The 27515-nt window shown below is 47.7% G+C and overlaps 2 protein-coding genes across 3 annotated transcripts in view; both read left to right on the forward strand.

Moving 5' to 3' along the window:
* LOC124161372 overlaps positions 1–14563 on the forward strand; it is a 495044-nt gene extending 480481 nt beyond the window's left edge. Inside the window, exons 6-8 of the mRNA XM_046537686.1 lie at positions 13052–13700; positions 13797–14496; positions 14531–14563. Coding sequence (XP_046393642.1) covers positions 13052–13700; positions 13797–14496; positions 14531–14563 — 1382 coding nt within the window. The remainder of the gene's footprint in view (positions 1–13051; positions 13701–13796; positions 14497–14530) is intronic.
* Positions 14564–16782: 2219 nt separating this feature from the next.
* LOC124160735 overlaps positions 16783–27515 on the forward strand; it is a 200039-nt gene continuing 189306 nt past the window's right edge. For both annotated transcript variants that reach the window (XM_046536730.1, XM_046536732.1), the window contains exon 1: positions 16783–26962. In XM_046536730.1, the coding sequence (XP_046392686.1) occupies positions 16804–26962 (10159 nt within the window). In that variant the 5' untranslated portion in view covers positions 16783–16803. The remainder of the gene's footprint in view (positions 26963–27515) is intronic.

The raw sequence follows: 27515 nt of genomic DNA on the forward strand, positions 1-27515 counted from the left end.
GAAGCCTTTCGGCGAGTTTTCTGGCTCTCTCACCGCAGGGCACACTTGGTGGGAGAATCAATTGAGGCAGTGTAGTTAATAAGATAGCTACTAGCCTTAAACTAAAAACTTACGGTCAGAAATGACTTGAGGGAGTTGTACGGAGGAAGCGCCGTTGCCTTATTCGCTCAGTACCCGCCTGTCGCTGGCATGGTATTTTTTCTGTGCGATCGTAAGTTGAAAAAAAATTCGCCCTCGTGTATTCGTACGTTTTCTGCGTTCGTTGATTAATACAAATTAGCTGGTTTAGTGTTTAGATGAATAAGAATTTGTTACCTAAAGCCAACGTATCCCCCTTTCGTTAATGAATTTTTTTTGTTCGTGTTTCATGTCGTATTTACAATGATTCCTATACCTTCAGATGCTATTGGTCCGTGTGGATAATGACCTCGACTGTCGTGAAACGTGGAATAGGCACACGCGTGACCTTCACTGGGTGATAAACCCCTCCACGTTTCTGTATTTCCGAGTGAACATGAGAGGTCGAGCCGCACGATCTGGATAGTGGACAGAGTGATAAATGTCTCTCCGTGGCTATCCGAGGATGGTGAATTTTGGCAATGAATGAGACTTAATACCTACGTGGGCGACTGCTTGGGTGATGATCAGTTCTGATCCAGAGGAATTATCGAAGGCTTTCCCGGCGTATCGAATCGTGGTAAGTTATTCGGGCATTCCACCGGGTCAGGTTCTCCAACTCCATCTCGGCCGGCGTTTCGATGAACGAGTTGTCCATCGTCATCAGGGCATGAAATAATGACAATGGACAACTCGTTCATCGAAACGTCGGCCGAGATGGAATTGGAGTACCTGACCCCGTGGATTGCCCGAATAACCTTCCACGAGTTCTGATCCAGCTCCAGGTGAAAATGCCAAATAATAGGCACAGATGGTTATCATAAAATAATGGTATGGTTTTGAACATTGAACAAACTCACAGTTTGTATTTATTTTATTCTTCGAATGTTTCATCTCAGTTTTTTTACATAATTAATAAATTTAAATATGCGCTCGACAATAGAGAAACCTGGCGTCGACATCAGCATACTCTGAAGTGCCGGCTTCCCACCCATTGGTTCCGGGTTCATAACTCGGCGGTGGCAGATATTGTTCAGAGGCTGCCCGATCCCTCCTTAAGTGCCTTGAGGAAGGCACTCCAAGTGCCGTACTCCGTCCGTCGGATGGGACGTTAAGCCGTAGTCCCCTTGGCGCCTTTCGTTAAGAGTATATTGAACCGGACTATATAGAGTTATCATAAACGAATTTGAGCGAAAACGGTTTTGAGCTTGGTTTAAATGAAAACAGAATTAATATCAGTTTGCTTTTTTTAATTTTCGTATTTGTCATCTAAAACAGTTTTTATGTATTTGAAACAAATCTCAATATGTGCCCCCTCAGCCCTTCGGTAAGAGAGAAACCCGGCGCCGACAGCCTAATCCTCACGAAAGCCGCCAAGGGGACCACGGTTTAACGTCCCTTCCGACGGGCGGAGTGCTGCACTGGAAGGCAAAATATTTATTTCAAAATAGAAAAACAATCAACTCCATCTCGCTTGAATCTTTGGATTTATACGAGCATACGAATAAGATTTTCTTTCCCATGTTAAGATTTTCGATCTGAAAATTTCTGTGAAATTGCAATTTCCAGAATATTATTTTGCGAAAACTCGAATCTCTCTGTTAGCAATGGAAAGTGCTTATTCCGGAATTTTCTCACGAAAATTACAGTCGTCTCCCTGTGTGGAACATTATCCTCGGAGCAAAATAAAAAGATTTCCTCTTGTTTTATTTCGCCTGGTTAGCGGTGCAAGGGACGTGGAAGGCCTTGGTCACTTTTCATGACTCACTTAACGTGATTGTGGGAAGGCACTGGAAATAACACACTCTCGCTCTCCACCCGTAAACCCCTCTCTCACACATACACACACACACACCATATCCTCCCTTTCCTCCTCTTAAAGCAGACATCTCATTTCGCTACTCCCCTTTAAATCCCTCACGAAGAAAATGGGCTTGTGCGCGCAGTCTATTCCGGTCGAAGGTCGTCCTTAAAGTATAGAGATGCTGTCGTAAAGAGATGAAGCGCGCGTAATTTCTCTTTTGATGCGATTTCTCGCTGATTTACCGCGATTTTTTCCGTGAGGAGAAGAGGCGAAAGGTTGCCTCGCTTAAAATGACGCATCACTCTTGCTAGAATAATATTTTTTCTCGCGAAATTTCTCGTTTAATACTTGAGGTACGATCTAAATAAATTTCGGGTCACATTCAAAAGACTTTTTATTTATCTGTATCTCAAATTGGAGCATCCTCTATTTATATTTTTCGCTGACGCACCTTCAAAAGAAGAAAGGTAAATATGCCACATGATTAGCCATATTAGGGGACCAGAGGATGCCTTTTAATACCTTTACGATTATAAAGCGTCCTACTCCATAAATGACTACTGACGCCTTGAAAAATAATAACTATATTTATAATATTAATGCCACATAAGTGAGACATTGGAGCAAACACTATTTCACAATACTTTCTACTTACATGACTAGCACATTTTACCTCATTATTTTCACTAATGCTCAAATTTTGTGTTCGAGGTACACGTATAAGTACACTCAATGTAGTCTGACAATGTTAAAATCATTACCTAAGTTTCTAGCTGGTAGTACAACACCAGAAAATATTCAGCGGACAAGTGAAATGATCACGACTTGTTCAGTAGGAGCGGTGCGCACAACACTACCTATTTTTATTAGAATAATAGGTTGTAAATAAAATTATTTAGGTAGTATGTAATATATTATGTATGTAACAGATATAGTCCAATATTGATAAATGTCTGCTAAAATTTCCATAAATTCCAAGTCGATAATGTAAGTTTCCATCAAGTAATTGGTCGCGAAATGAACACAAAATACAACGGTTTGAATGTGAGTAATGTATTTTCTTAATATATATTGCCTCAATAGTTTGGTAACTTACTGCTAAATCCTTTATTTTCATGTTACCTTGTCTCTAAGCTTCAAAATTTGTCCCTTGAAAGGCTTGTGACCCACCCTTCAAAGTAAACCTTGGCCCGAATAGAAACTAGAAGTTTGTCTGACACACTCGTCGTGCAAATAGTGCCTCGTCCCAACATCTCTTTCCGGCGAAAATAATCAATATCGACTCACCTTGAATTCATATTTGAGTTTCGTGCTTGGCTCTAAAGCTTTCCGAATTTTCTCCACGATTGCTTTCTTCTTTGTGATGCCGTAGAAAAGCTTCATTCCTCATGAACTGCTGACATGCGACAGGCGTAGAGTGATAATAGATGAGGAAGTAGGCCACGGAAAAGACCGCACGTGCGTAAAAAAACTAAATAAAAAACACCGAAAAAAATTTATGAATTTCATTACTTTTCACCTTCTTGTAAGAACGAATATAAGTCGACAAAATGTAGCGTTTCAGTCAAACATTCCTTTCTGTTGAGGCCTTATATTTTCTATTTTTCCTGATAATTTAATCTGAATCGTAAGATCATTATTTTGTCAAGTGATTCTCTGTATATTTTATAATGTAGCTAATTTCAATGCAATAGCTTGAGTTTATTATGAATTTTACAATGATGAATTCCCTCTTATAATTTTCAAATTATTAACGTTATGCATATTCGCTATCGGTGAACGAAAATTCGATATTAAGGCATCTAAACAAATATTTTGTATTTGTTCTAAACTAATAATAAATATAAGAGATCTAAAATACTATTTCATTATTGTTCATTAGTGCTAGGCGTTGAGAACAAGCTACCATTGAAAATCAAAAAAAATGTCCTGGAAGCGTAATTCGCATGGTATTCATTCAATTGTTACCAATCGTTGGGTGAAGTTGAATCTAAAAATTCTTGAAGGTGTCATGTTTCAAAGTTTTTAAAAATGTATTCGCATGTCAAAAATGAATTTAGGGATGACTGGGTATCACAGTTAAATAATGGAGTACATGATGAATATCATGTCCCCTTTAATAGCTGTATTTCGCTATGAATTGTCTAACAATTAAATTAAATTTTGTAGTTTTATTCTATTTTACCGTTGCCTAGCCAGGACCGAAAAGTTAAAGCAATCGGAGTGAGAAGTTCAATTTTATCTCGTGGTTAATTGACTGAGTAGGGTTTTTACTGGCATAAAAAAATGTCAAAATGATGTTGGCGGAAAGAATATTACTTAAAAAGCATGCCAACTAAAATAATGAGTTCTTATTACCTAAACTTAAGAAGCCCTTTTGTCCGGGACGATTTTGAGGAAGCAGTCGTAGTTTGCGTATTTTTTCCTGGGGCTCTGAAATAATTTTTTTTTTCATCTTTCTCGTTCGAAGACTGGTATATCGCCATTAATTTCGCAAGAAATATGTGGAGTTGCATTTGATCTTGTTTTTCTTTTGCAATCAATCAAGTTGCCGACAACCTGAGAGAGTAGGACCTTGACTGTTTTCTTCTGCCCGGTTGGCGTAGACTCACGTTACTTGGGCATTTACGTATGCGTCAAGCTGACTTCCTAGTAAGTTCCCGACCGTTTTTGTGCATTAATGTCTCTCCAACCTTTTGCCAACTTTACCTTGTTTGGAAAAGTGGCATTTGACATTAGAGCAGCATTTAATCGTGAGTGTGGAATTAAAAGCAAAGTTCCAACTCCAGTACACTGTTGGACGTTTGTCCATAGAACCGTGGTCTCGTCTATTCTCCTATCTATTATTTTCCGTCCCATATTTTAGTCTGGAAAAACACAATGCAAAGGGTTGAAGATATTTTAATGCTCATCATCATTGGTCAACAAACATAAGATTAAAGATCGTAAGATTTCCCGGCGATAATTATTGATAGAATCTTCTCGGGTTCGGCATCAGATATGGCTGTTTAAGGCCTTAAATAGCCCGAGCTTTCCCTTTCGATTAAAAATCGATTGCCCCAAAAATTGATATCGACCAATATTTTTCCATCACTATTTCCAGCTCCACGAACGAATTACAATAATATTATCATCATCACTGGTCAGCAATCTTAAGATTGGTTTGACTTAGCTCTCCTATCAATTCTCAAATCAGCTAATCGTTTCACACTTACGTATTTTACCTCTTGCACATCCTTCTTTACCCGTTCCATATATTTCATTCGAGGTCTTCCTTTTCTGTTCTTGCCATGAACTTGTTCCTAGGCAAGGATTTTTCCTCATTAAATTACCATAGTTTGAATGTTACCATGTTTGACGTCCACGTGAAATGTTCAAGTTGTGTATGTTTTGGCAATTTACTAACTGTAAGCGAGAAATTTATGATAAGAGAGGAATGATAATAACTCCAAGGTCGTAATCATTTCTTCAAGTCGCAAATGACCTCAGCTGTGGGTCGTCTCCTCCAAATACCATACCAGCTTTTACATTAAGTGTAGTTAGATTCGCGACTGCACAATACCAGACAACGTTTTTCGCGTATGTTATCAGAAAAAAAATTATGCTCTTATAGACGAAAAGCATCTGGGGTTTAACCTCAAAGTTAGGGTGGAGAGAATATGAACAACTCAATCCTCATACTGGGTGTTTCAGGGAGGAATCTGCACTACTTCAGGAGGTGGTAGTGGAGGCAATTTTAAGCATTTTTTATCCATAAACATGGTGTCGTAACTCCTTAGTTACTGAGCTAACGCAACACAAACAATTTGTTGGATGCTCTTTGCGAGTATTATGAAAACGGTATCCGGCCTTTTCGACATTTTACTTAATCCTCTGAATTTTTAAGATTTAAGGAAATTAAATAATTAGGGCTGGGAGAAAATGTGCGATCTTTGAGCTTATTTAAACGAGAGATTTGATAGAGTATCAACGATATCACTACGCTATCTCACCCATTTAAAAATTAGTTGTTTCAGACAATTGTAAACACATTTTTGTGCAACCTTATTTATTTTTTGTCCATAAAAATTTCCCTTAATCGAAGTGGACATTAAATAATTAAGGTTGGACAAAAATGTGTTATTATTATTGGCTGGAACAATTTATCTTTGAGCTTAATTAAACGAATGGTATGTTAGTCTACTTCAACTTGCGTAGCAGGTTTTATAGTTCAATGAAAATATCGATGAATTGAATCGTAATATCTATTTGTCCAATATATATGTGATAAATCGTACTGCTGTGCTAGTGCTAGCTGTGTCCAGTGATGTTTTCGTGAGCATTTTCAGCGAGCCTTTTCTGTTTTTTGGATGTGGGATTAGCGGTAAAAGAGAGAGAAAGCTAAACATTTATTTAATGTTCTCATGAAGTAGAGGAGGTGAAATTATTTCTCCTTTGTTACTTCCACTTCTTTTGTTTTTCTACCTGTGCCATCACAAAGTGCATCGTCACTCCTCAGTAAATAATAGTAGCATTATGTTGTTCTAGAGCCACGGCTATACAAGTCTACTTCGACTTAAATAGCAGAGTTTAGAAAACATCAACGAATCGACTTGATGGTTCAATTTGCCTACAATATATTGAATTAATCACAATTAATCGAACATTATCGAATTAATCACAACTATTAATCTAACATTATCAAAATCAATCCAACAACTAAACGAGCATTATCGAATTGATCGCAAAGATTAAACGCACATTATCGAATTAATCGAACAGTATCAAATTCATCACAACAATTAATCGAACTGTTATCCGTGTCCAGCGAGTGGTGTTTGCGTGCGCATTTTCAGCGAGCCTCTCTGTGTTTGTTGGGTGTGGGACTTGCGGTGATGGAGAAAGAAAATAAGAGATAGGAGATGTAAAGAAGAGGTTGTTGTTGCGTGTGCGGACCTGCACGGAGGCTCCGCCCACGTCTTCGTCCCAACTCCTCTTGAGCTCACTCTCTCTTGCTCTCCAAGTGCTCTTGTTTGGGTCTGCGGTGGTGCGGCGAGTCCTGACGTCTGCTACGCGGCCTCCTGCTGGTGAGTCTTTGTATCGGGTGCGCGAAGCGGTTTTTGTATTCTAAGGACGTTTCCGAAAGTACCGATTGTAAAATCTATGTTTTTCGAGGTTATTTGGTGGAACCTTGACATGATAGATTAAAAATTAAATTGTGTTTTATTTCGCACAGATTTATTAAAAGACTCGTCCGATTTCTACCTATATAGGTCATTATGAAGAGGTAATCATAATAATAGTTTACTGTATATTCTCTTCCAAATAATTTCCACTCGATAATGACGTGGTAAGTTTGAAAGCGGTCGAGTATTTTAATACATCTGTGTGGAATGCAACAAAGTTTAATTTTTAATATATAATACCGGTATTAAAGTAAGCGATTCTAGTAAGCCGGGACTAGCCTCAATAATAACTTTTCGGAGTCACCCACAATGCATGAATGTCCGAAATTCCACAGAGGAAAACACAATTCGCCTTGATCGGATTACGAACCCGGATCCCTCAATTTCCGGCCGAGTGCTTTAGCCAGTTAAGCTACCGAGGCGCCAATCCCATCTTTGAAACTTTGTGAACTGATATGCAAAAGTTTTATTTTCCAACTTAATTGCGTGAGGATATTTTCAATCGAGAATTTAGCGCATTCCCTTGCATTAATAATCATTATCGAAGGCGATTTCTGGTTTATTTTTTTGCAATAATAATCCCAGTCTTAGCCCAATCTATCTAGCATTAATGTAATCGATCAGTCTTAGCCCAATCTATCTAGCATTAATGTAATCGATATGGCCGCTGTTGACGGTTTTTTATCAAAAGATATAGGAAAAAATCGTTTTTAATATCCTTAAACGTGTGACAAAGGGGTACGCGTGAAAGATTGGATTAGCCCATACGGTGACATTTTGGCCTGAAAGGCGTCCTTGTGTTAAATCGCTCCTTCTAGAAGTGTCTGTTGCATATTTTTCTGTACTTTCTCTTCCAAACAATTTAGTGATATAAGTTGGAGTCGAGGAAAAGTTGGCATGATTTTTACGGTTTTGGGTACAAACATTGAAAGGTGGTGGTGTAGAAATCTTTCTAGTAGTTTTTATCATGATGTACTTAGTGTGTTCATGTACCAAGTGTATACCTTGTGTAAATATACTTTCTTCTTTTGTCTGAAGTTTTTACTTGCATGTATCCTCATACTTACAGAGCTTCTTTGTATGTGATATTAATTACAAATCAATTAACATCAGGTGTAGAATACGGGTGTACAAATAATTAGAGGAATTTTGATATTGAGTAAATTTCTTGTAATGCTGTTGTTTCTTTGCAATAAAGATAAGCTTGACGGCTTCGTATCTATTTATTCAACTAACTGTTTCTCTGTAATGAGATTAGTCTTCAGTACGAGGCGGTATTTATTTAACTTTGTGACGGAACCAGTCCTCTAAATCGTATTTGGTGGAATGGTAAAGTTTTTTTTCATATCGAAACTGTCAAATGTTTACGAAAGAAACTAAATCTGTGAAATGTTTTGAATGGTTATTTATGGTATGTAATCGCTGTGAAGGGTTTAACATTGAACTTTCTGTGCACTTGTATGTATACATTGTTCAAGATGACATCTGTCCATTATTCTATATCTCATTGTTTGACTTGGTTTTAAGCAATCGGTGATGTAGAGATTCTAAGCAGAGAGTATATGCTGTAGAAGAGTGTAGTAATATTGGTGGTGGTTTTAACGGTGACGGTCGTGATTAAGAGAATACAGACTTTTCTTCCTTCAAGAAGACTGGAGTATTTCTTCTTATTATCTTACGAGTACGTGTGTGGTTGTGGCGCTGGAAGAACGAAGAAAAAATGTAACATGGGTCGCATGGAATGTATGTAGGTGGCGTCGGTGTCTGCAGCTATGGTGATGGTGTTGTGGGCTGTGTTTTTTTTTAGTCGAGTTTGAATTTTGTTATTGCTGGTATGTCTCGAAGGGACTGGAGACATTCTCAGTCGTAGAGGGACACTTGGGAGGCTGTGGAGCAACAGCATAGCATCCTACGCCCCGCCCACAATCTACTCTCTCTATTCCTTTCTCTCTACTGCCCCTCCTCCCGTTGACTCTCTCCCCTCATCTGCCTACCCACACCCCATTCTCCTGCTCCTTTTGTTTTCTCTGTCAATGTGTATCACCTTGCATATCTCCTCTAAAATAACTGCCCGGCTTTCACGAAGCCGATGCAGTCATAACGTAAGGATATTCAGGATATACTTGAAAAGATTGGTGCGGTTTTATAACCCATTATAACCCAATATTGCTTCTAAGTAACATCACTAATGTATTCATTTTCAGCTCGATTCAGGAAAGATTTAAACTGCGTGTTCCTTTGTGCTATAAAATTTAATGGTGAAATATTTATTTAGCTGCCACAATAATTATGAATGAGTTGAAAATTTTCTCGTTTATAAAATGAGAAGTCTTGAAATTTAATTTCTCCTATAAGCAGCTCTGGGTTAGAAAGAGTTAACATGGTTTAAATGAAAATAGAACACCCCATACATCGAAGCCTTTTGTTTTCCTATCTGCCAATGTATTCCCCTTTCATAACTCCTCTAAAATAACTGTCCCGCTTTCACGAAGCCGATGCCCTCATACCATAAGGATATACGGGGTTACTTGAAAAGATTGGTGCGGTTTTATAGCCCATTTTAACCCAATGTTGCTTCTAAGTGATATCAATACTGTATTCATTTTCAGCCCTATTTAGGAAAGATTTTAACTGCGTGTTCTTTTGCACTGTAAAGTTTAATGGTGAAATATGTAGATGCCACAATACTTATGATTGAGTAGAAACTTTTCACATTTTGAAAATGAGAAGTTTTGAAATTAAATTTCTCCCAGCAGTAGCTCTGGGTTAGAGAGGGTCAAATAGGTTTCCAATAATCCCCGCAGTACCGAATCATTGCTAAGCTAAACATTCAATCCCAATGTTTACAAAGGAGCATTTGTATCCCCGAAGTAAATTGTTGAACATTCATCACTTGAATGTTTAAAATCATCAATAGTAAAAATTTTGAATGAAGATGTAAAACCGTTGTAAATTTTCGCAGATTTTTTTATTTGGTACGACGCGTTTTGACGCTAAGGTGGCATTCTCGAGAACCCTTAGCGTCGAAATACGTCGTACCAAAAAATATGTGAAAATTTGCATAGGTTGTGCACCTTCATTCAGATTTCCTCATAAATTTTCACCGAGTGAAAGCCGAATCGATCGATTCCGTACAAATTTTGGTTAACAGCCAATATCATAGGTAATTTCCCCGTGGAATTAAGATCTCTCTGCCCGTCAGCGTGGCTAGTGTCGAATTTCGTAAACCAATTTGAATGCGCGCTCTGTGACAACTATTCTTAAGGCCGACTGGAGAATCCTTTATTGTGTATTCGTGACCACAGACGTGAATAGAGCGGAAAATATATGCGTTTTTTATGTAACTTAGGAGCAACATTGGGTTATAATGGGTTGAAAACGATTTAAGTGGCAACAGGAACCAAGCTTTTCTAGGATAGGGCCTCCTCTTTCTAGTCCTATTTGATGCAATATGTCAATTTTAGCACGTTGCGTACCTACAGATGGCGAGAATTCTCGTCATTTAGGCGCGTCAACTTATACAAATTTTAAAGTATAATATAGATATTTGGTAGTACCTTTTCAGTTTTCGTTCGCTACTTATTATGTATGGACGTATCGCGATTTTTGATTAGGCTAAGTTATATTTTAAAAATTAACTTTATAACCAAGGCAGTTCGCCCGAATTGGCGCGTATTTTCAATTTCAACACCTCTGTCCAGTTACGTCGTTCCTCTACATTTACATACCCCGGTACAGAATGTGTTAGGATTGCAATACTATGAAAGAATGTTCCTACGTTCAGTCCCAGCCAGCTACAATGCAATCGTGCATCGGGTGTTCTGGAATTCTCTGCAAAACTATCGTGAGCCATTGTGTTTTCACTTCAACCTGAGATATCCTCCCTCTCTACGCTATAAATTCACTCCCTTCAGCCTTCCCCTATCCTTCGAGACATCACTTCATCCACCCACCCACCCCCTTTTCTCTCCAGCCTCCCCCTTTGCCCTCATTTCGGCATATCCATTGCATCTCCTCGCATCGCATCATTAATCTGGAGTGGGGCGGAAAATATCCAATCCCACCCTCTTCTGCTTCATGCCCTCTCCCATGGTCGTTAATGTCGTGGGTGCCCGTTCTGATTATTTTTATGCATGCAACCACTTCATCGTCCTGACTTTGTCCTTCGTCCAAAGGCCTTTCTCCTCCATTTCTTCTCCCCATATTCATGAACCCTATCGCTGAATCGATCCCGTTGATAAGGCAGGTCTACTTCCAAGTAATTTACCGAGCCTCGAGGGTGTTTTTGTTCACAGTTTTGGGTCCATAATTTGCTCACTTGCCAAGTTAACGCTGAATTTATCTCAATTCTGCATGAGGTAGCAGGATTTTTACTTCATAAAATGCAGGACATTTTTTTCATTTTCCCCACAAAATTATGCAATGTATCGACTTGATTTTGAAATGTGCATATTTAATAAAATGTTTATAATATTTTAACAAATCATGCTGACGCATAGGATATCCTACAAATTGTTGATTTTCCTCTTCAATAGAGCTTATCTTCTTCCCCTCATATTTTGGTTTCACAAATTGTTCGCTCGCCATTCAGACACAACTTTCAGTGCAAAGTAATGAGTCCCTATATGACTAATTTTCAATGTTCATTAGAGCCTATTTCATCAACCCCGTCTGCAATTGACTACATTTCACTTTTCGAATGTGTTGAGATTTTTAAACTTAAAATTTTCATGAAAAATGATCCCGTATTCTATCATTTGTACTTAATTATACCCTGAATGGTATGATGGTATGACAAATTGTTATACTTCCAAACCCAAGGACCCATTTCCAATACATTATGCTACCTACATTATTGTAAGTCATTGCGCCATGCATTCCATATTTTTTCACCTTCTTTTTATTACTCGTCCAAACAACATGTAGACTAACTTGCGCCGACAGAGTCTAATTTACAAGATAGTTAAATTCACTTACACCTCTATTAATATTGGAGAACATCCAAATATATCAGAACTCATCAAATCAAGTAGTATTATTTTATCAGAGCCAAATAGTTAATAAAAACAACATCATAGCAGATCACCCTACGCAACCGGAATGACTTCACGACACATCTAGCCCGATCGACTTCTATCCTATCGGAAAGCCTTTTTTTTTAGTCGATATGAAGCAGTCTGATACGAACGGATTGTCTTGCCGATAGTAAGTAACTAGCGTAGAATCCGAGTTAAGTCTCCCGATCCGCTCGGAACGGGGGACTCTGAAAAACCCTCCTGACTGCTCCAAGTACTCAAAACGTGTCAGTGTCTTTAATATTTCGTATAAAATCAGCTCATCGCCTTAACCTAACCTTCTGTAAAAACACACGTGCATATTTACAAACCCACGTGAAATATGTCATATTTACAGATGCAAACCATTAAGATTGTTTTAAGTACCCAAAACATTTCCGTGTATTTAATTTTTCAATTCAAGTCAGCTCATCACCTTGACCTAACAGTCTACAGAATGACATGTGCACACTTTTAACTCTATCCAATGTCATACTGTCTCTATCTATCTTTCGGTCGCATTCTAATTTTCCCATCGCCTTTTCTAGCAATTTCTTCGGCTCTGTTGTCGCATTCCTCTTCCTCTAAGCTCACCGCCTTAATTATTTTACGCTAGGGTGCCACCTCTCTATCTACTTCACCCACTCTCCCTCCGACCCACTCAACCTTCTTACCTCATCTCAATCCTTGAGAGTGTCGCCCACTCCGTTTCCCTTTCGAAATAAAAAAAATCCTTTCGATTTCCCGTTTCATTTATAAACACGACCCAGTCCCTAAGTCCTTTTATTACCACCACACCGTTTAATTTTTATTTTATTGTAAAAAATCCTTCTCCTTTTCTTTTTCCCCTTATATCTTCCCTCCGCCTGAAAAATAAAAAACAACAACATGGACTCGATGGTGGATTGCAGATGATTCCGGTGGAGGCATAGGCGCGGGAGATGCCGGCCAGACGACTCCTTCCTCCGCATCCTCCACGGTCGCACCCTCGCCCTCGCTGGTGCGGTCTGAGAAGTCCCTCCTGCACCACCACCACGCGGGGGAGCTGAGCCGGCGCCTGGGTGCGGCAGCCTTCACCCACGACGGAACCGCGCCCCCTTACGAGGCGGGAGGCGGTTCTCCGGCCCATGCCGCACTCCTGCTTGACTACGTGCTTGACGAGGGGAAGATACATCCTGACGGAGAGGACTACAAGCTCGTCTTCATCAGCTCGGACTCTTCCTCGAAGGCCTCGACCATAAACTCGGACGAGGAGGAAGTCCCGGCGGAAGACTGTGACTGGGACTACTTCGAGCCGGCGAGGGCCGTGATCGTGAGGGAGATGGGCGACGGGGGGCAGTCAGTGGTGGACCCGGAGGAGCACGTCGTCGTCGGGGGCGGCGGGGGCGGTCTGTTGGTGCGGCAACTACAACACCTCTCACGCTCCCCGCTCGCCGCCTCCTCCCCCGCGGCCTCCGGGCCATCGCCGCGGTCCTCGCTGCTGCCCCCGGGGCGGAAGCCCCTCCTGCCCCCGGACCAGCACCACCTCCTCACCACCCCCTCGACCTCCCCCTCTCCCCCGCCCCCCACCACCACCTCCTACTCGTCCTCCTCCTCCGCCCCCTCTTCCCCCACGCCGCCCCCGCCTCCACCCCCGCCCGCCTCCGAGGAGGTCAGTAAACTGCCGCCCGCCACGCAGTCCGGTACCGCCGGCCAGGCGGTGGCCGCTAAAACCCCGCACCACCACGTCTTCCGCCACCACAAGCAGCAGAGGCGGTTCCTGCAGCCGAAGGGCGTGGTGGAGACGGCCGCCACCGAGGGAGGGGAGCCGGGAGAGGTCGTCTCGCTGGCCGACCACATATTCTTCGTGGAGCCGATGCCCGCCGCGGTCGTGGCGGACCGTCAGGGCAGCAGCTTGGAGGGCCCGCCGCAGACGACGCCGTCGCAGCCACCCGCGGCGCCGACGCCGCAGTCTTCGAGCTCGGCCGTGGCGGCGCGGAGGGCCCGCAGGAGGAGGGCAAGGCGCGTGGGGCGAAGCCGGAGCGAGACGGACCTGGCCCGCCTGCACCTCCGACTCGCTCCGCCGCCGGGAGAGGCGCGCCTTCCCGGAGAACGGAGCGGCTCCGAGGGCTTCGTCATCGACCAGGGCTCTTCGGCCACCACCACCATCTTGACCGCGAGCGGCGGGGCGGGGATACGAATGTGGACTCTTGAAAGGGAAGGCGGGGACCAGGGACGGACCATCATTCCGGTCCCCGTTCCCGTCCCGGTCCCCGCGTGGCCCCACCAGCAACAGCACCCTCAAGTGTTCACTCTGCACGACCGGGCGGATGAGATAGAGATAGATCTTCAAGGGCCGGCGCAGGGCTCATCAAGGGCCGGTGGTGATGCTGTGAGCGTCGCGGACATAGTGTACCTCGGCCCGGCTGGGAGTAATGCAGTGAGGATAAGGATAAGGAGCTTTCAGAGGTCTTCGCAGGACGAACAGGCGCAAGTCGGGGCGGCCACACCCGCTCCTTCGTCGTGGTACGCTTGGCACCACCGCGTCTTCGACCAGCAGGCGATGTATTCCTCCTCCGTGACGCTATCGCCGCCAAACCCCGCTGCCGCTCCAGCGGCGACTCCCCAGTACCCTCCGTCGGGAATGGGCGCTGCCGATGCCGCACACAGTCTAAGTTTCGTGACGAATAGTGTCACACAGGATGGATTAGTGTCTAGCGACCATCAGGGTTCGTTAAACGAACCGGTTCAATCGGTTTTCGTTCGCGAGAATGACACCGCTCGTAGTGGAGAAAAGTTTGATGAAGTCTTAAGGGCGGGGCGCGAAATATCTGGGCTCGGCGTAGACGATATAGCGTCGGTAAATTTTTCCAAACAGCGGTCGAGTGTTGTCGAGTGCGAAAAAGTTGACGAGTGCGGGAAAATGGTAGACAGCGAATGCACAGAATCTGCAGTGGGCGAAAAATTAGTGCCTTTAGGCAATCAGGTTCCATCCAAAAACAATTATGATAACAATGTGCAGCGGAAAATGGTAATTGAGAACGATGAAGACGGTATCGACGCTCTCGCTGCATCTCTGTTAGCGTCGGGATCGGAGGATGAGAAAACAGTTCCGATAAACAGAAAGATTTCATCCGAAATGAATTCAATGCGCGAGAATGACACGAAATTGGGCGAAAGGATTATTGAAGAACCTTCCGAGGAAAGAATCTCACGTGCTGGAGACTCGGAGGAAATTCTTCCGATCGATTCATCGAAGGCGATTGCTGGAATCGACCTATCGCCATCGGAGGATACACTCGATGTATCTTCTTCCCCTTCTCCTGCAGCAAGAGCAGATGGCTCTAAGGCAGCAGCAGGAGAGCTCTTGATATCGCCCCAAGAGTCCACCGAGTGTGAAAGTGTTACCGTGGGAGGTGGGAGGGAGGGGGGAGTGGAGGGAAAGGTGGGGGTAGAGCGTGGGTGGGTAACTGAGGCGAATGGCCCGGTGAGAGGCGAAGGCGTCGGAGAAGAGGGGAAGAAACAAATGCTTGGCATGGACCGAAGTGAGGAGGAAAATTCGGCGGAAGAGGTAAAAGAGGATGAGGCGAAGTCCAAGCCCGACGAATCGACTACGTTCGACACCCAAGGTGAAAACGGCCTGTCTGCCGATGGCAGTCATTCGTCAGGGGACGTAAAAAATAGTCCGGAGACAGAGGTGGTTGGGAAAAAGAACGGAAATGGCGAAGTTGAGGATGAATGTGTGGGACAAAATTTGGAAAATTTTGTAAATAACGTTGAAGGAGAACGTGATAATGATTCCATGGAAAAAGTCGCTAATATAAGAGATGAAACATCTACTCTGCCCGTAGATGCGAGCGAAGACATTGATACTGTGATGAAGAGTGAGGAAACTGTTGATGATCACAAAGATGAGTCTGAGGTTGGATTTCACAGCCAAGAGCTTAAGGAAACGATGACGAAATGCGATTTAAATATTTCATCGCAGAAAACAACGGAAGGACAAGAGAACGAAAAGCCAGATAGTTATAAAACAGTGATAGAATGCAATTCAAATATTGCTACGGATAAGCCAACAGAAGAAGAGGAGAACGAAAAGCCAGTTAGTAAGAAAACAGTGATGGTATGCAGTTTAAATATTGCTACGGAGAAAACGACGGAAGAACAAGAGAAAGAAAAGACAGATAATAAGAAAACAGTGATGGAATGCAATTTAAATATTACTACGGAGATAGAAAATGAAGGAGAGGATAACGACAAGACGGATGATAAGAAAAAATGGATGAAGTACAGTTTAAATATTGCTACGGAGAGAACAATTGAAGGAGAGGAGAACAATAAACCAGATTCCGCTCAGAATCTCTCAAGAAACAGCCCCGTAGACGAGTTTAACGCGAACGAAGCGGACGAGCGGCTCCTCTCCGGCGAAGACAATACGACTCGCGCAGAAAAAACACTGGAAGATGATGATTCGGGAGGCTCACCCGAGGAAGACGAAAGCGCAGGGGATGACGGGAAGGTTAACTCGAGCGAGAGGGAAAGGAAGGATGGGGAAGGAGGGGTGGATGAGGGGGGGAATAAGAAGAGTGTGGGGAGGGGAGAAGGTGGAAGGGGTGGGGAGGAAGGGGAGGAAGAAGAAGGGGAAGGTGGAAGGAGAAGGAGGAGGGTAAAGAGTGGGTGCGAAATGGGAGAAGGAGAAGAAGAATCAAGTGACGAGGAGGAAGATGTAGAGGAGGAAGAGAATGACGTGGATGAGGGAAAGGGCAAGAAACAAATGAGTACTGCCCCGCGCACCGCAGTTAAGTCCTCTGGCGGCGGTGAAGTCGTAGAAAAGGATGTTGGAGTCCTTGAGGAAGACTCCGCGCCGAGTAATGCAATTAGGTCGGTGGAAGAAGAAACAGAGGAGTCAGTCGTGGAGGAGCCCATCCGACATGCGGAGGAAAGTGCAGAGGGAAGCGTCGCTGAAGAAATCTCGGAGGAAGAAAAGGGCGTAGGTGCGAGGCATGGAGGAGAGGAGGTCACGATGAAGATAGTGGAGGGTGACCGGAGTGGGGTAGAAAGACAGGGTCAAGAGTCGAAAAGCAGCGAAGAATGTGAGGAGGAAAATAAGTACGAATTGCGCGTAGGGGATGGAAAAACAGCGTCGGCGGAAGTAGTGCAACGTACGGATGAGAAGACATTGTCAGTGGAAGAAATGAAAATAGCATTGGAAAAGAGTGAAGAGTTGAAAATGATGGAGAAAGATCTGGTGGGAAAGATCCATGACGAAACCGAAGACATTAATGTGAATGACGAGAAAAAAATGAAATCTAGCGTGTCTAAGGGCTCGCATGTGGAATGTGAGGGAGTGAAGAGTAGTGCTGAAGAGGATAATGTTTTGAAAGAGGTCGCTGACGAAAATATCGACGGAATTCAAGATGAAAATATGGAAAATGAAATTCTCAAAGAGAAATCAAGTGTCTCAAAACACTCGGGGAGTGAAATAGAGGAAGGGAAGGTTTTACGAGTGAATACTTTCAAGGACAAGGAAGAGACCGAAATGGAGGCGGTAGTTCCTGAAGAAAGCATTGATGATGGAGACAAAGAAGAGGAATCAAAGCGACCGAACGAAATAAACCTAGAAGCGAACGCTGTTATCGTCGATTCTGAAGCCACGCATACCGCGGAGGTGGACGAGTCGGAAGATAAGGGAATAAAACGTGGAGTGGGGAAGGCTGTCAAACACGGCAAACAAAGCGAAGATATCGCGGGACCGGCGACGTTGGGGAGTCGGGCGGTATTCGCGATAGAATTCTCAAACAACGCCGCGGAAGAGGCCAGTAGTGTTGGTTCGCAGTCGAACCCGGAGGCGATAGAATCGCGAGGAGATGGTAGTGTAGACTCCGAGGCCCTGGAAGGACAGCCTGTCGGTGAAAATGTCGTGAGTGAGGGAGGAATGGTGGGCAATTCTGAAGCGGACGACAATTCCGAAGACCGTAGTGCATTGGAGGAAAAGGTGGAAGAAGAAATAATAAGCGTGGAATCTTACCGAACTGCGACCGTTGTGGAAGGAAAAGACGAGCCTAAAAGTGAGGAGGAATGCGTCAAGCAAGATGGTGTCGTAATTGAGAGGACGGAAGGTGAATTATTGGAGGAACCATCTGAACTTCGAGTGGAAGAATTTGTGAATCCACAATGCATGAGGGAAATGTCTGAAAATTCATCAAAATTATCAGATGAGCCGGACGCTTGCCGAGATAAAAAGGAAATATCTATCGTGGACGCCATTATACCTTCTGAAAAACGTGAAATCATGGAGGAAACCAAGGGTAGAGTGATTGTTGGTAAGGAAGAAAACGTTGAGAATTCAATAGATCCCATAGTGAAAGCCAACGAAAAATCCGAGGAGACGGATGAAATTCTAAAGTCGGAAAACATGATTGGCACCCCTGAAATATCTGAAAAAATAATTTCGAAGAGTGATTCCGAGGATATCTTAGAAGTATGCGAGGAGAAAGAAATTGTCGAAGAAAATGTGAATAGAGTAAATATTGGCGAAAGTGTCGAGAAAGAAGATATTAAAGAAAATGTGAAGACGGACAGTTTTGAAGAAAGCATGAAGACAGTAATTGCTGAAGAAATTTTAAAGGGAAAACCTGTAGAAAAAATCAAGAAGAGAGGAAAATTTGTGAAAAAAGCGAAGACAAAAAACATTTCTTGTCCTTCGGATTTCTCAATGAAAGCGGAGAACGAAGCAAGGAACGAAACTTCTGAAGGGCCTTCGCAGATCTCAAACAATGGAGTCGCGGAAAGCACAGCCTCCAAAGAGACGGGCGAACGAGAGCTCTCGGGCTTCGAAATCGTGACCTGCAGCGGAGAGAAATCGATTCCGGAGAAAGGCACAGACACGACCGTGTCCGCGGGCCAAACCGCTCTTCTATCGGAGGAGGGGAGCGAAGAGGAGGAAGGAGAGGGCCACAACAGCGCCTCCGTCGTGTTGCTCTCCTACAGACCCCTATTCGAGCCCTCCGCCTCCGGACCGACGGGCGAAAGTGAAGCTTGCGAAGGCGTCCATTCCGGCGACCGCGTGGGTGACGACGACCCGCCCAACGGCCCAGGTGCAAGCGGTGGGACCTTATCAACGGTGGGCGGAGTCGCCTCTGAAGTCCCCACCTCGGGAGATGTCGAAGGCGGGGAGGAGGCAGTGGTAAAACCCCCCGCTACCCACACCACCGCCTCCGTGGCCATACCGTGCACTCCGCCGACTGCTGCCGCTACTACCCCGGTGGAGGGGAAGGTGTTCTCGCTGGAGAAGGAGGAGGAGGAAAGGGGAGAAAAGGAGGGGAAGGCCACCCTCTTGGCTTCCAAGAAACCTCCCTCAGTGCCGTGCGAGACTCGGTTGGAAGCGGTGCGCGTGGAGGAAGATCACAAGGGAGGATTATCTAGCGAGGTGACGACCGCAGGTGTGAAATCCCGGAGGAAGCGAAGGAATAGAAAGAGGCGCAGGAGGCGAGGTGGGAGGCAGAAGGAGGAGGAAGCCTCCGCGGGGGTTGAGGAAGAGGACGAAGAAGATCACGGAGAAGAAGAACCGAGGACTGAAGAGGAGGCGGTGGTGTTGCCCGTCGAAGCGGAGGACCTTTCCCCCGCCATGGGCGATGGAAGGCCCGATTCCGTGCAGCAGGAGGGCGAAGCCGCAGCCCCGGGCAAGGTGGTGGTAGAGCTCGCCCCGGGGGAGGGCAGTGGGGGCGAAGACAGCATGGCGGCGCAGGATTCGGACGAGGGCGAGACGAGCAGCGGAGAGTTCGACCTGGCCTCCGGGCCGAGGTGGAACTCGATGATGACGCCGCCGTCCGTGTCCTCGAACTCGGATGCGGCGGGCAACTCGGAGGAGTCCGATTCGGACGACGAGAACTTCTCGCGGGTGTTCGTGGTGAACCCAGTGGACGATGAAGAGGACGAGGGCGTGGGAAGAGGCGAGGAGGACGAAGATGACGACGATGAAGAGGAGGTGAAGGCGGAGGGGGGCGTCAAAGGTGCGGACGCCGGCGCCAAGCAGGTGGTGGTGAAGCTCGAAGGTGCGGTTTTGCCTTACGGGGGAGCGGGGGTGCGGCTCATGCACATCCGCACCCTGACGGACGAAGACCATGTACCCTCAAATGTTTGCAAGGCGAAAGATCCTTCCGTGGAGGTTATTCACGCGCCCCTCACCGAACAGGACGAAGTTCGCGCATCATCTTCGACTTCTCCGCTCGTAGATTCCGATTATTCCGACAGAGAGCGCGGAGATGCCGATAGCGACGAGAAGTTGGACGGAGAACAGAGTGCCGTTGAAATTTTCGCGGAAAAGTTGGGCGACGTGAGCGCTGCTCGTGGCGACTCGCTCGAACTGTGCGCGGAGAATAGTTTAGGAGAGGATGATCATTCTATCCCCACTTTGACGAAGCTTTCGAGCATCTTGGAGCCCGATCCCCCCATCATTTACGCCTTGCGGGACGATTCTCGCGATACGTATCGAGAGCGCTCCGAATCGATCGATAAGTCGAACGAGGCATTCGATAGCAGCGCAGAGGCGGAGATGGCAGACGTCGGCGCCGGGCGCCACCCTCCTCCCTTGCCCCAGGTCGCGGAGGAGGCGGCGGGGGCCGTACACGTGATATCTCCCGCAAGCGGCGGGGAGGCGGGCGGTGAAGCGGGGGAGAGCGGCGACCACGCGGTCGCGAAAGCGGGTGGAGGAGGCGGAGGGGCGGATCCCGGCGGCGGTGGCGTCGTTGCCATGGAAACGGAGGGGGCGGCGTTGGGGGCGGTGGAGGCAGAGGACGACGTCCCCGCGAGCGCCGGCGAGACGGGTAAGAAGAAGGACGTAGGATCCGGCGATGGAGAAGAAGAACGGGCCGCCGACTCGAGTCCGGCGGGCGGAGAAAGCGGCGGCGGAGATCCCGGTGAAAGTGCGCCAATCGGAGAGGATGCGGATGGTGTCAGTGGTGATGGTGGCTTGGAAGTAGGGAATGGCAGTGGGGCAGCCGTTGCCCCCGGGGAGGAGGAGTGCATCTCCGGGCCCAGTGTGTGTGATGTCAGTGGTGGAGAAGGCGGCGGCTCTGTCCGTGTCGCTGATTGTGGTGGTGGTGATTCTGTGCTTGTCAGTGCCCTCCCAGTGTCTATAGGATCGAAACGTGACCCCCGTGAAGGTGAGGAGGCGGGTGACAAGGAGGATATATCTGTGAATGATAAGGCTGTGATTGTGGAAGCTGTCTGTGAATCAACTGTGGCCGATAGGTCGGCCGTTGGCGCTGCGGCGCCCTCCTTATTGGAGGATGCCGACGCCGGTGATTGTGTCATTAAAGGGGACGAGACGCAGGTTGATGCTCCCGTAACGAGTGAATTGTGTGAGGAGATTAGTGTCATGGGTGATATTGACGGGGAAAATAAGGAGGGAAAGGTGGAGGGAGAAATTGAGGAAGACGATACCGTAGACGTGTTTTCTGAGTCTTCCCCTAAGGGGTCGGAGAGCGGGGAGGTCGAGCAAAAAATACGCGACAGCAATATGTCGGAGGAACCACCACCAGAGGTTCGCACAGGGGGATCAGATGTTTCTGAGGGGGTTGTGGGGAGTGAAGACGCTGAGGATGGAGATAATGCGGTTGAAGGTATCGCGAGGGTAGACGACAAGGATAAAACAGGGCCGGCGCCGGGTCCCGTCTCGCTTAGATCCGTCTTCGAGTCCAAAGGGGAGCAGAAGCCGGAGAAGGAGGGCGAGTCGATGGATGAAGAAGAATATCGAATATCGCCACAGTTACACGCGAAAGCTACGAAAGCCGAACTGGTTTCGTCACCGCACGGCTCGGAGCGGGGGGAAGACGAAATAAAAGGCTTAGGAAGCGGGGATGAAGAGATCTGGGGGTTGGAATCGGATATCCACAGCGGGGAGAGGGGCATTGTTGTGGATGAGGTTGAGATTTCGCCCGCGGAGGGCGCTCCGACGCCGGCGCCGGCTCTTACCCCCCGCGAGGAACAGGCGGGAGGAGATGGTTCGGGCGGCGGCTCAGAGATGGCGCTGGCTATCGCGGTCGGCGAGGGTAAAGAGGTTGAGGGGGGAGTGGAAGGGGAAGGACCGGAAGTGGAGTTTGGGGGGGAGGAAGAGAGGATTGACCCCGTTCCGGCGGTAGGACTCGCGGACCGCCTCCCTCCCACCAGCGACACAACACCTGCCCCCGCCCCCTCCTCATCGTCCCCCCTGCCCCCGGTGTCCCCGCAAACGCGCCGCCGCTCTTCTCTCCCGCCCCCACCGCCCCCGACGCCCTCCCCTCCAGGTGAGAACGCCCCCGAGGGAGGGAGAGGTTCAGTTGACGCCTGGAGGGCGCCGAGCGAAGACGACGGTGTGTTCCATCGAGGGAGCGGGTTCCGCTGGAGGACCGTGGGTGGTCGAACCGCCGGTGAGGGAAGGTGCGTATCCTTAGAAGACATCCTGCACCCGGAAGCCAGGTCCCCCACCTTCGCCGCCTCCGGGTTGGGTAGCACCAGCGAGTCGGCCATCACCACTACCACCACGACGGGGGGCGGCGGGGTGTACACGAGTTACGTGATGATCACGCAGGATGGCGGAGAAGGGCTGAGCGCTGGGGATTCCGAAGGCCTGAGTCACGAACTGGAGGAGTCGGAGGACGGGGAGGGCGCGGCCGAGGAGGGAGGCGAGGAGAGACTCCAACGCGTGAACGTCAGTGTTGTCGAGGTGAGCGTCGTGACGAGCGAGACGACGACGCTCGTGTCCGAGGAAGAGGAGGACAGGGACGCGGTGGACGCCGAAGACGACGACGAGGAAGAGGATGAAGTGTCGAGCGACGAGGGGGGCGTGGTCCTGAAGCACGCGAACTGGGAAGAGGAGGAGGACAACAACAAGTCCAACAGGGGCCTCGCTGGTTACTTCACGCTGACTCTAGAGACGGGCACGGCCTCGCCCACTCCGCCCAGGAGGCCAGAGGTGATGAGCCGAAAGACCATCCAACTGAAGGATCCATCTGGTATGGGGAACGGGGTGGTGGATTTGCCCATCGGCGGTGGCGACATGAGCGGCGGCGATTCCTCCGTGGACTCGGACGACGGAAGGAAGGGGGAACGGGATGCCGTCAGAGTGGTGACTGGTGGAGATACTCTGTCGGCCGTGGTCTGCTTGGAAGAAGGCCTGGCGGATGACGACTCTTGGGTGGAAGAGGTTGACGCCACGATAGACGACATTAGGGACGAAGACGACGATGACGAATTGGGAAGCGAATCCGCCTCTTCCGGAGACGAGGCTTATTTCGACCGGGAGGAAGAGTTGCGAGGATATAATAGGGCGATAGATTTCACTCTCCACACGATCCTGGAGGAAAGTGGGGAAGAGAGTGAAGCAGAGTCTCACCTAGCCGCCAGTCAGTCCAAAAATCAAGCCGTCAGTCAAGGAGGGAATAAAAAACAGTCTGCCTCGAATGCAGAAGCGGATGCTTCCGAGTTGGAGAAGTATTATTTCTTCGATTTGGGAGGCATGAAAGGGGGCAATCAGCAGGAAGGCGAAGCGGACGACCAGAAGTTTGCTAATGAAGAGAGCGAAATTAGCGACACTGTCTCGGAAACGTCATGCAGCTCAATCTACAGCGAGGGTTTGGAAAGCATGGGAATGTTAGGCGCCGGTGCTCACGATGGCTTCAGCGAAACCGCTGACAGCATATTAGGAATGGATCCTGCGGAACTTGCTTCCTCGAGGTTGGAGAAATATTTCATGACCAACATTTTGGGTTTGGAGCCACCGAGAGGCCTCAGAGCTCCTCTTGGTGACGAAGATGCCTTTTCGGAAAACACTGACGAGAGCGGTAGCGTTGGCAGCGATAGCGAAGGAAGACCAAGCCCTGAGCAGAGGAGGAAGAGACTGGTGAGGGCGAGGGGTGCGGGTAGGCAGCACCACAATTCTGGAGGCAGCGGGGGCGGGGCCGCAAGCGACGCAGAGGCTGCGAACGGAAGCCCTTCTGGAACAACTTCGGAGGGGGCGTATTCGCAGCAGTTGACCCACACCCACTCTCAAGCGCACCACCACCAGCAGCAGCAAAAACTACTGGGTCAGCAGCAGAACCAACAGCAACAACTGAACGGCAGCCAACAGGATCTCGGCGATTTGGAAGGCTCCTCTTCCGGATCTGACTCTTTCGACGAGACCGCCTTCGAGAAGAACGATGGACAATTCGACACGGTCAAGAGGAAGAAGAAAAAGAGGAAGGACAACAGGCATTCGGAAGGCGAAACAAAGGAAGAAAGCGTCGCGCTCTCCGGTGAGGATCACGAAGGCGCGAAGACGCCTCAGCCCGACCTCGCGACTGTCGCCGAAGAGGAGGAAGATGGAGGCGATGACAGAGTTGGAGGAGGCGAAAGAGAGAGGGACGATGAAGTAGGAGCGTTGGAGGCGGAGAATAGTATTGGACCTGGTGGTCAGGCTGGTAGGAAACAGGCTAGTAGGGACAGCGGGTTCATAGGAAGTTGTGACGATCTCCTCAAAGACCAACAGCAGCAAAGAGCGAGTGATGGGGAGCAGAGGAGTAGTGGATCGGATAAAGATACTAAGAACAGTGGTCAGAAAGACAGTGGTGGTGTGGAAGAGAGAGTGACCTCAGCTGCCTCAGCTAGGAAAGGTGAAGTAGAAACCCAAGTGCCTAAGGAGGGAGATGTTAAACCGTCATTAGATGTGATAGGAGAGGCTGAGGTCGCACCTCTACCCACTCCTAGGCCAGTGCCTTCAGGATCTCCTGCCTCTATTACTAGGACTTCCCTTTCAAGGAAAGATAGTTTTAATAATTGGAGCTCTGATGAGGAAACTAACCTAATGATGTCCAAAATGCGTGCCTTTTTCAAGACAATGGTGGCCGGTAAAATGGCTGCTGCCAATTCGTCAGGTCTCAGGAGATCTTTAAGTAATAGCAGCAGACAAAGCAACGGGGCGGACGCGCACAGCGCCAGCTCTTCCACCAATGGAGATGTAGCCGAACCTACGGAGAAAGTGAAGCCTCCTCAACTGGTATATTTTGAAAACGAATTGACGAGGCTTATGAAAACAGTTCCTGGGATAAGGGACGAGCAAGTGAGAGAAATAGTGGAATACTTAAGTAGTGAAGACACCTGGAGCGATTCTTATGATTCTTCAGACTACACCAGCAGTGATGTGGAGGTTGCGGGAATGGGTTACCATGGCAGAGGTCCATCTGGACCGCTCAGGTCAGAACTTCAGCAACAGATTTCCGCCAGTTGTCAGCAAATCATTAAGAACTTTGACAACTGCGCCGTCGAAGATGTGGAGGAAGAGGAGAGCTTCACACGTTCCAAAACTGCCGCGAACCCAACATCCGACGCGATGAACAGGGAAACGGCGTTCGTTTACCAAAGGCTCGTCGCATCTTTCGGGAAGGTAGCTGGTGGCGTCGGAGAGCCAAGCAGCTCTGATGCCTCAAGCACGCCGCACTCTTCACCACCGCTGATAGCCAAAGTTATGCATCACATCGGAGGACGCCTCGTAGCCCTCATGCACGAAGTCTCGGCCGCCGGCTCGGGCGAGGGTCCACACGCATCGACCTCTTCGTCGCCCAACTTCACCAGAAACCTTCCGGGTGGGGCCGGTAGTCCGAAATCGGGCAACAACCAGGCCGCGGCGGCGATGGCGGCTCGATACCGGCGTCTCCTTCGGAGGGAAGCGGCAGCGGCCGCCAAAGACGACAAAGGCTCGGTGACTTCGACGAGCGTGGAGTCTGAGTGTCCCAGCACGGATACCGAGGAGAGATCAGTCGACTCGGACGCAGATTCCTCATCCTCGTCCCCTCCTCCCTTGCCCAGATTGCCTAGTCTTCCGAGGAGCAAGTCCCACGATTTGGGCCAGTGGCAGCGACTCCTCTTGACCGGCGAGGGGAACCGAAGGGCTAGCGAGGCGCACTATTACTACTCGGGGATAGGTTCTTCCGGCGGCGCTTCCGGCGTCTCTGGTGCCATGGGTCCATCAGGTGTCCACCACGCAGGCGGTAGGGATAACAAAGAGTCCCTCAGGTCCTCCAGCAGCGGCGTGTCCGATCTGGCCGAGGAACGGGAGGAATACGAAAGACTGAGCTGGAAGGGCAGCTTCGAGTCTGCACTCGCGGCAGATTCGAGGACCAAGCTCTCTATGGAGGCGAAGCGTAGGAGCGCTGGGTCGGGTTCGGGGTCAGCATCCGACCTGTGTTCGAGCAGCGACCAGTTGGACCACCGCGGTAGGGTTAGGAGTTGCGGGAGCATCACCAGCGCAGGGTCTAGGGGGTCGCTGCTGCAGCAGCAGCAACAGCTGGGCGCGAGGGCGAGGTTATCCGGTAGCGGGGGCGATCTCTTGGCTTACAGGTCGTCCGCGTCTCGCGGTGGGACAGTGGCGGAGGAACACGAGGGCGAAGGTGATGATGAAGGCGACGGAGACGCAGCAGGGTCCACCGGGGCCCTCGCCAGACGGCGTCGAAGCGTGCCCGACGCGAGGGGTCCCCCCGGGGAGCGGTCCACGACGTTGCCCAGGAGCAACACGGCCGTGAGTGCGTCGACCAATTCGTTACCCCGCTTACCCACGGGCAGTGCACCGCCTCACGGCACGGCAGCGGCCGCCATCCACAAATCGCAAAGCCTCATGGGACACCACATGCAGCAGGCCCACCAACAGCAGCAATCCCACCACCACCACCATCACCTGTTCTTGCAGAACGTAAAATCCGCTAGGTATAGGCCTCCAGGATTCAGGCCCCCACCAGTGCCCCCCGTACCCCCCAAAAGGGCTGTGTCAGTGCCTGGATTGAACCATCAGAGTCGCGGCAGAGGAGAGAGGAGGAGGCAGTCTTCCGGAGGTGAGTTTTTTCATTTTTTGATTTTTTTTCCATTTCGTTTTTCCCTTCAATGTTTATTTTCCGTCATCTGTTTACATTTATTTTTTGGGGCACATCCACAAATTTTTTCAAGTCTCCTTAAAAGACACGTCATTTCCGTTTAACCGATTTTATTATCTCGTTTTGAGGGACTAAATTGGTAGATTGAAAAAAATACTTTTTTATATTCCTCGCAGTAATTTTTAAAAGCTGCTGTTACCTCTTCATAATGACCAGAAATGGTCGAACACAGTAGAGTTTTTAATAAGTGCTATGTCGAATTATACAAAGTCTATTTTTTAACCTACTATGTCACCATTTCACGAAGTCAACTCCCGAGCGTTGATTGGAGGCGTATTAATTCTTTTAAACCCAAACAATCATCATCAAATTTTTCGTGTGTATATAATAGAGATATTTCAACCAATGCCTGCATGTCAAATATAAAATCTTTACCTACGAAAAAGTAGTGATACGAGATTTTAATTTTTGACTTTCTCGCAATGTTTACGTGTGTTTACTTTATCTACCTTGA

This window comes from Ischnura elegans, chromosome 6, assembly GCF_921293095.1.
Source record: "Ischnura elegans chromosome 6, ioIscEleg1.1, whole genome shotgun sequence".
Lineage (NCBI taxonomy): Eukaryota > Metazoa > Arthropoda > Insecta > Odonata > Coenagrionidae > Ischnura > Ischnura elegans.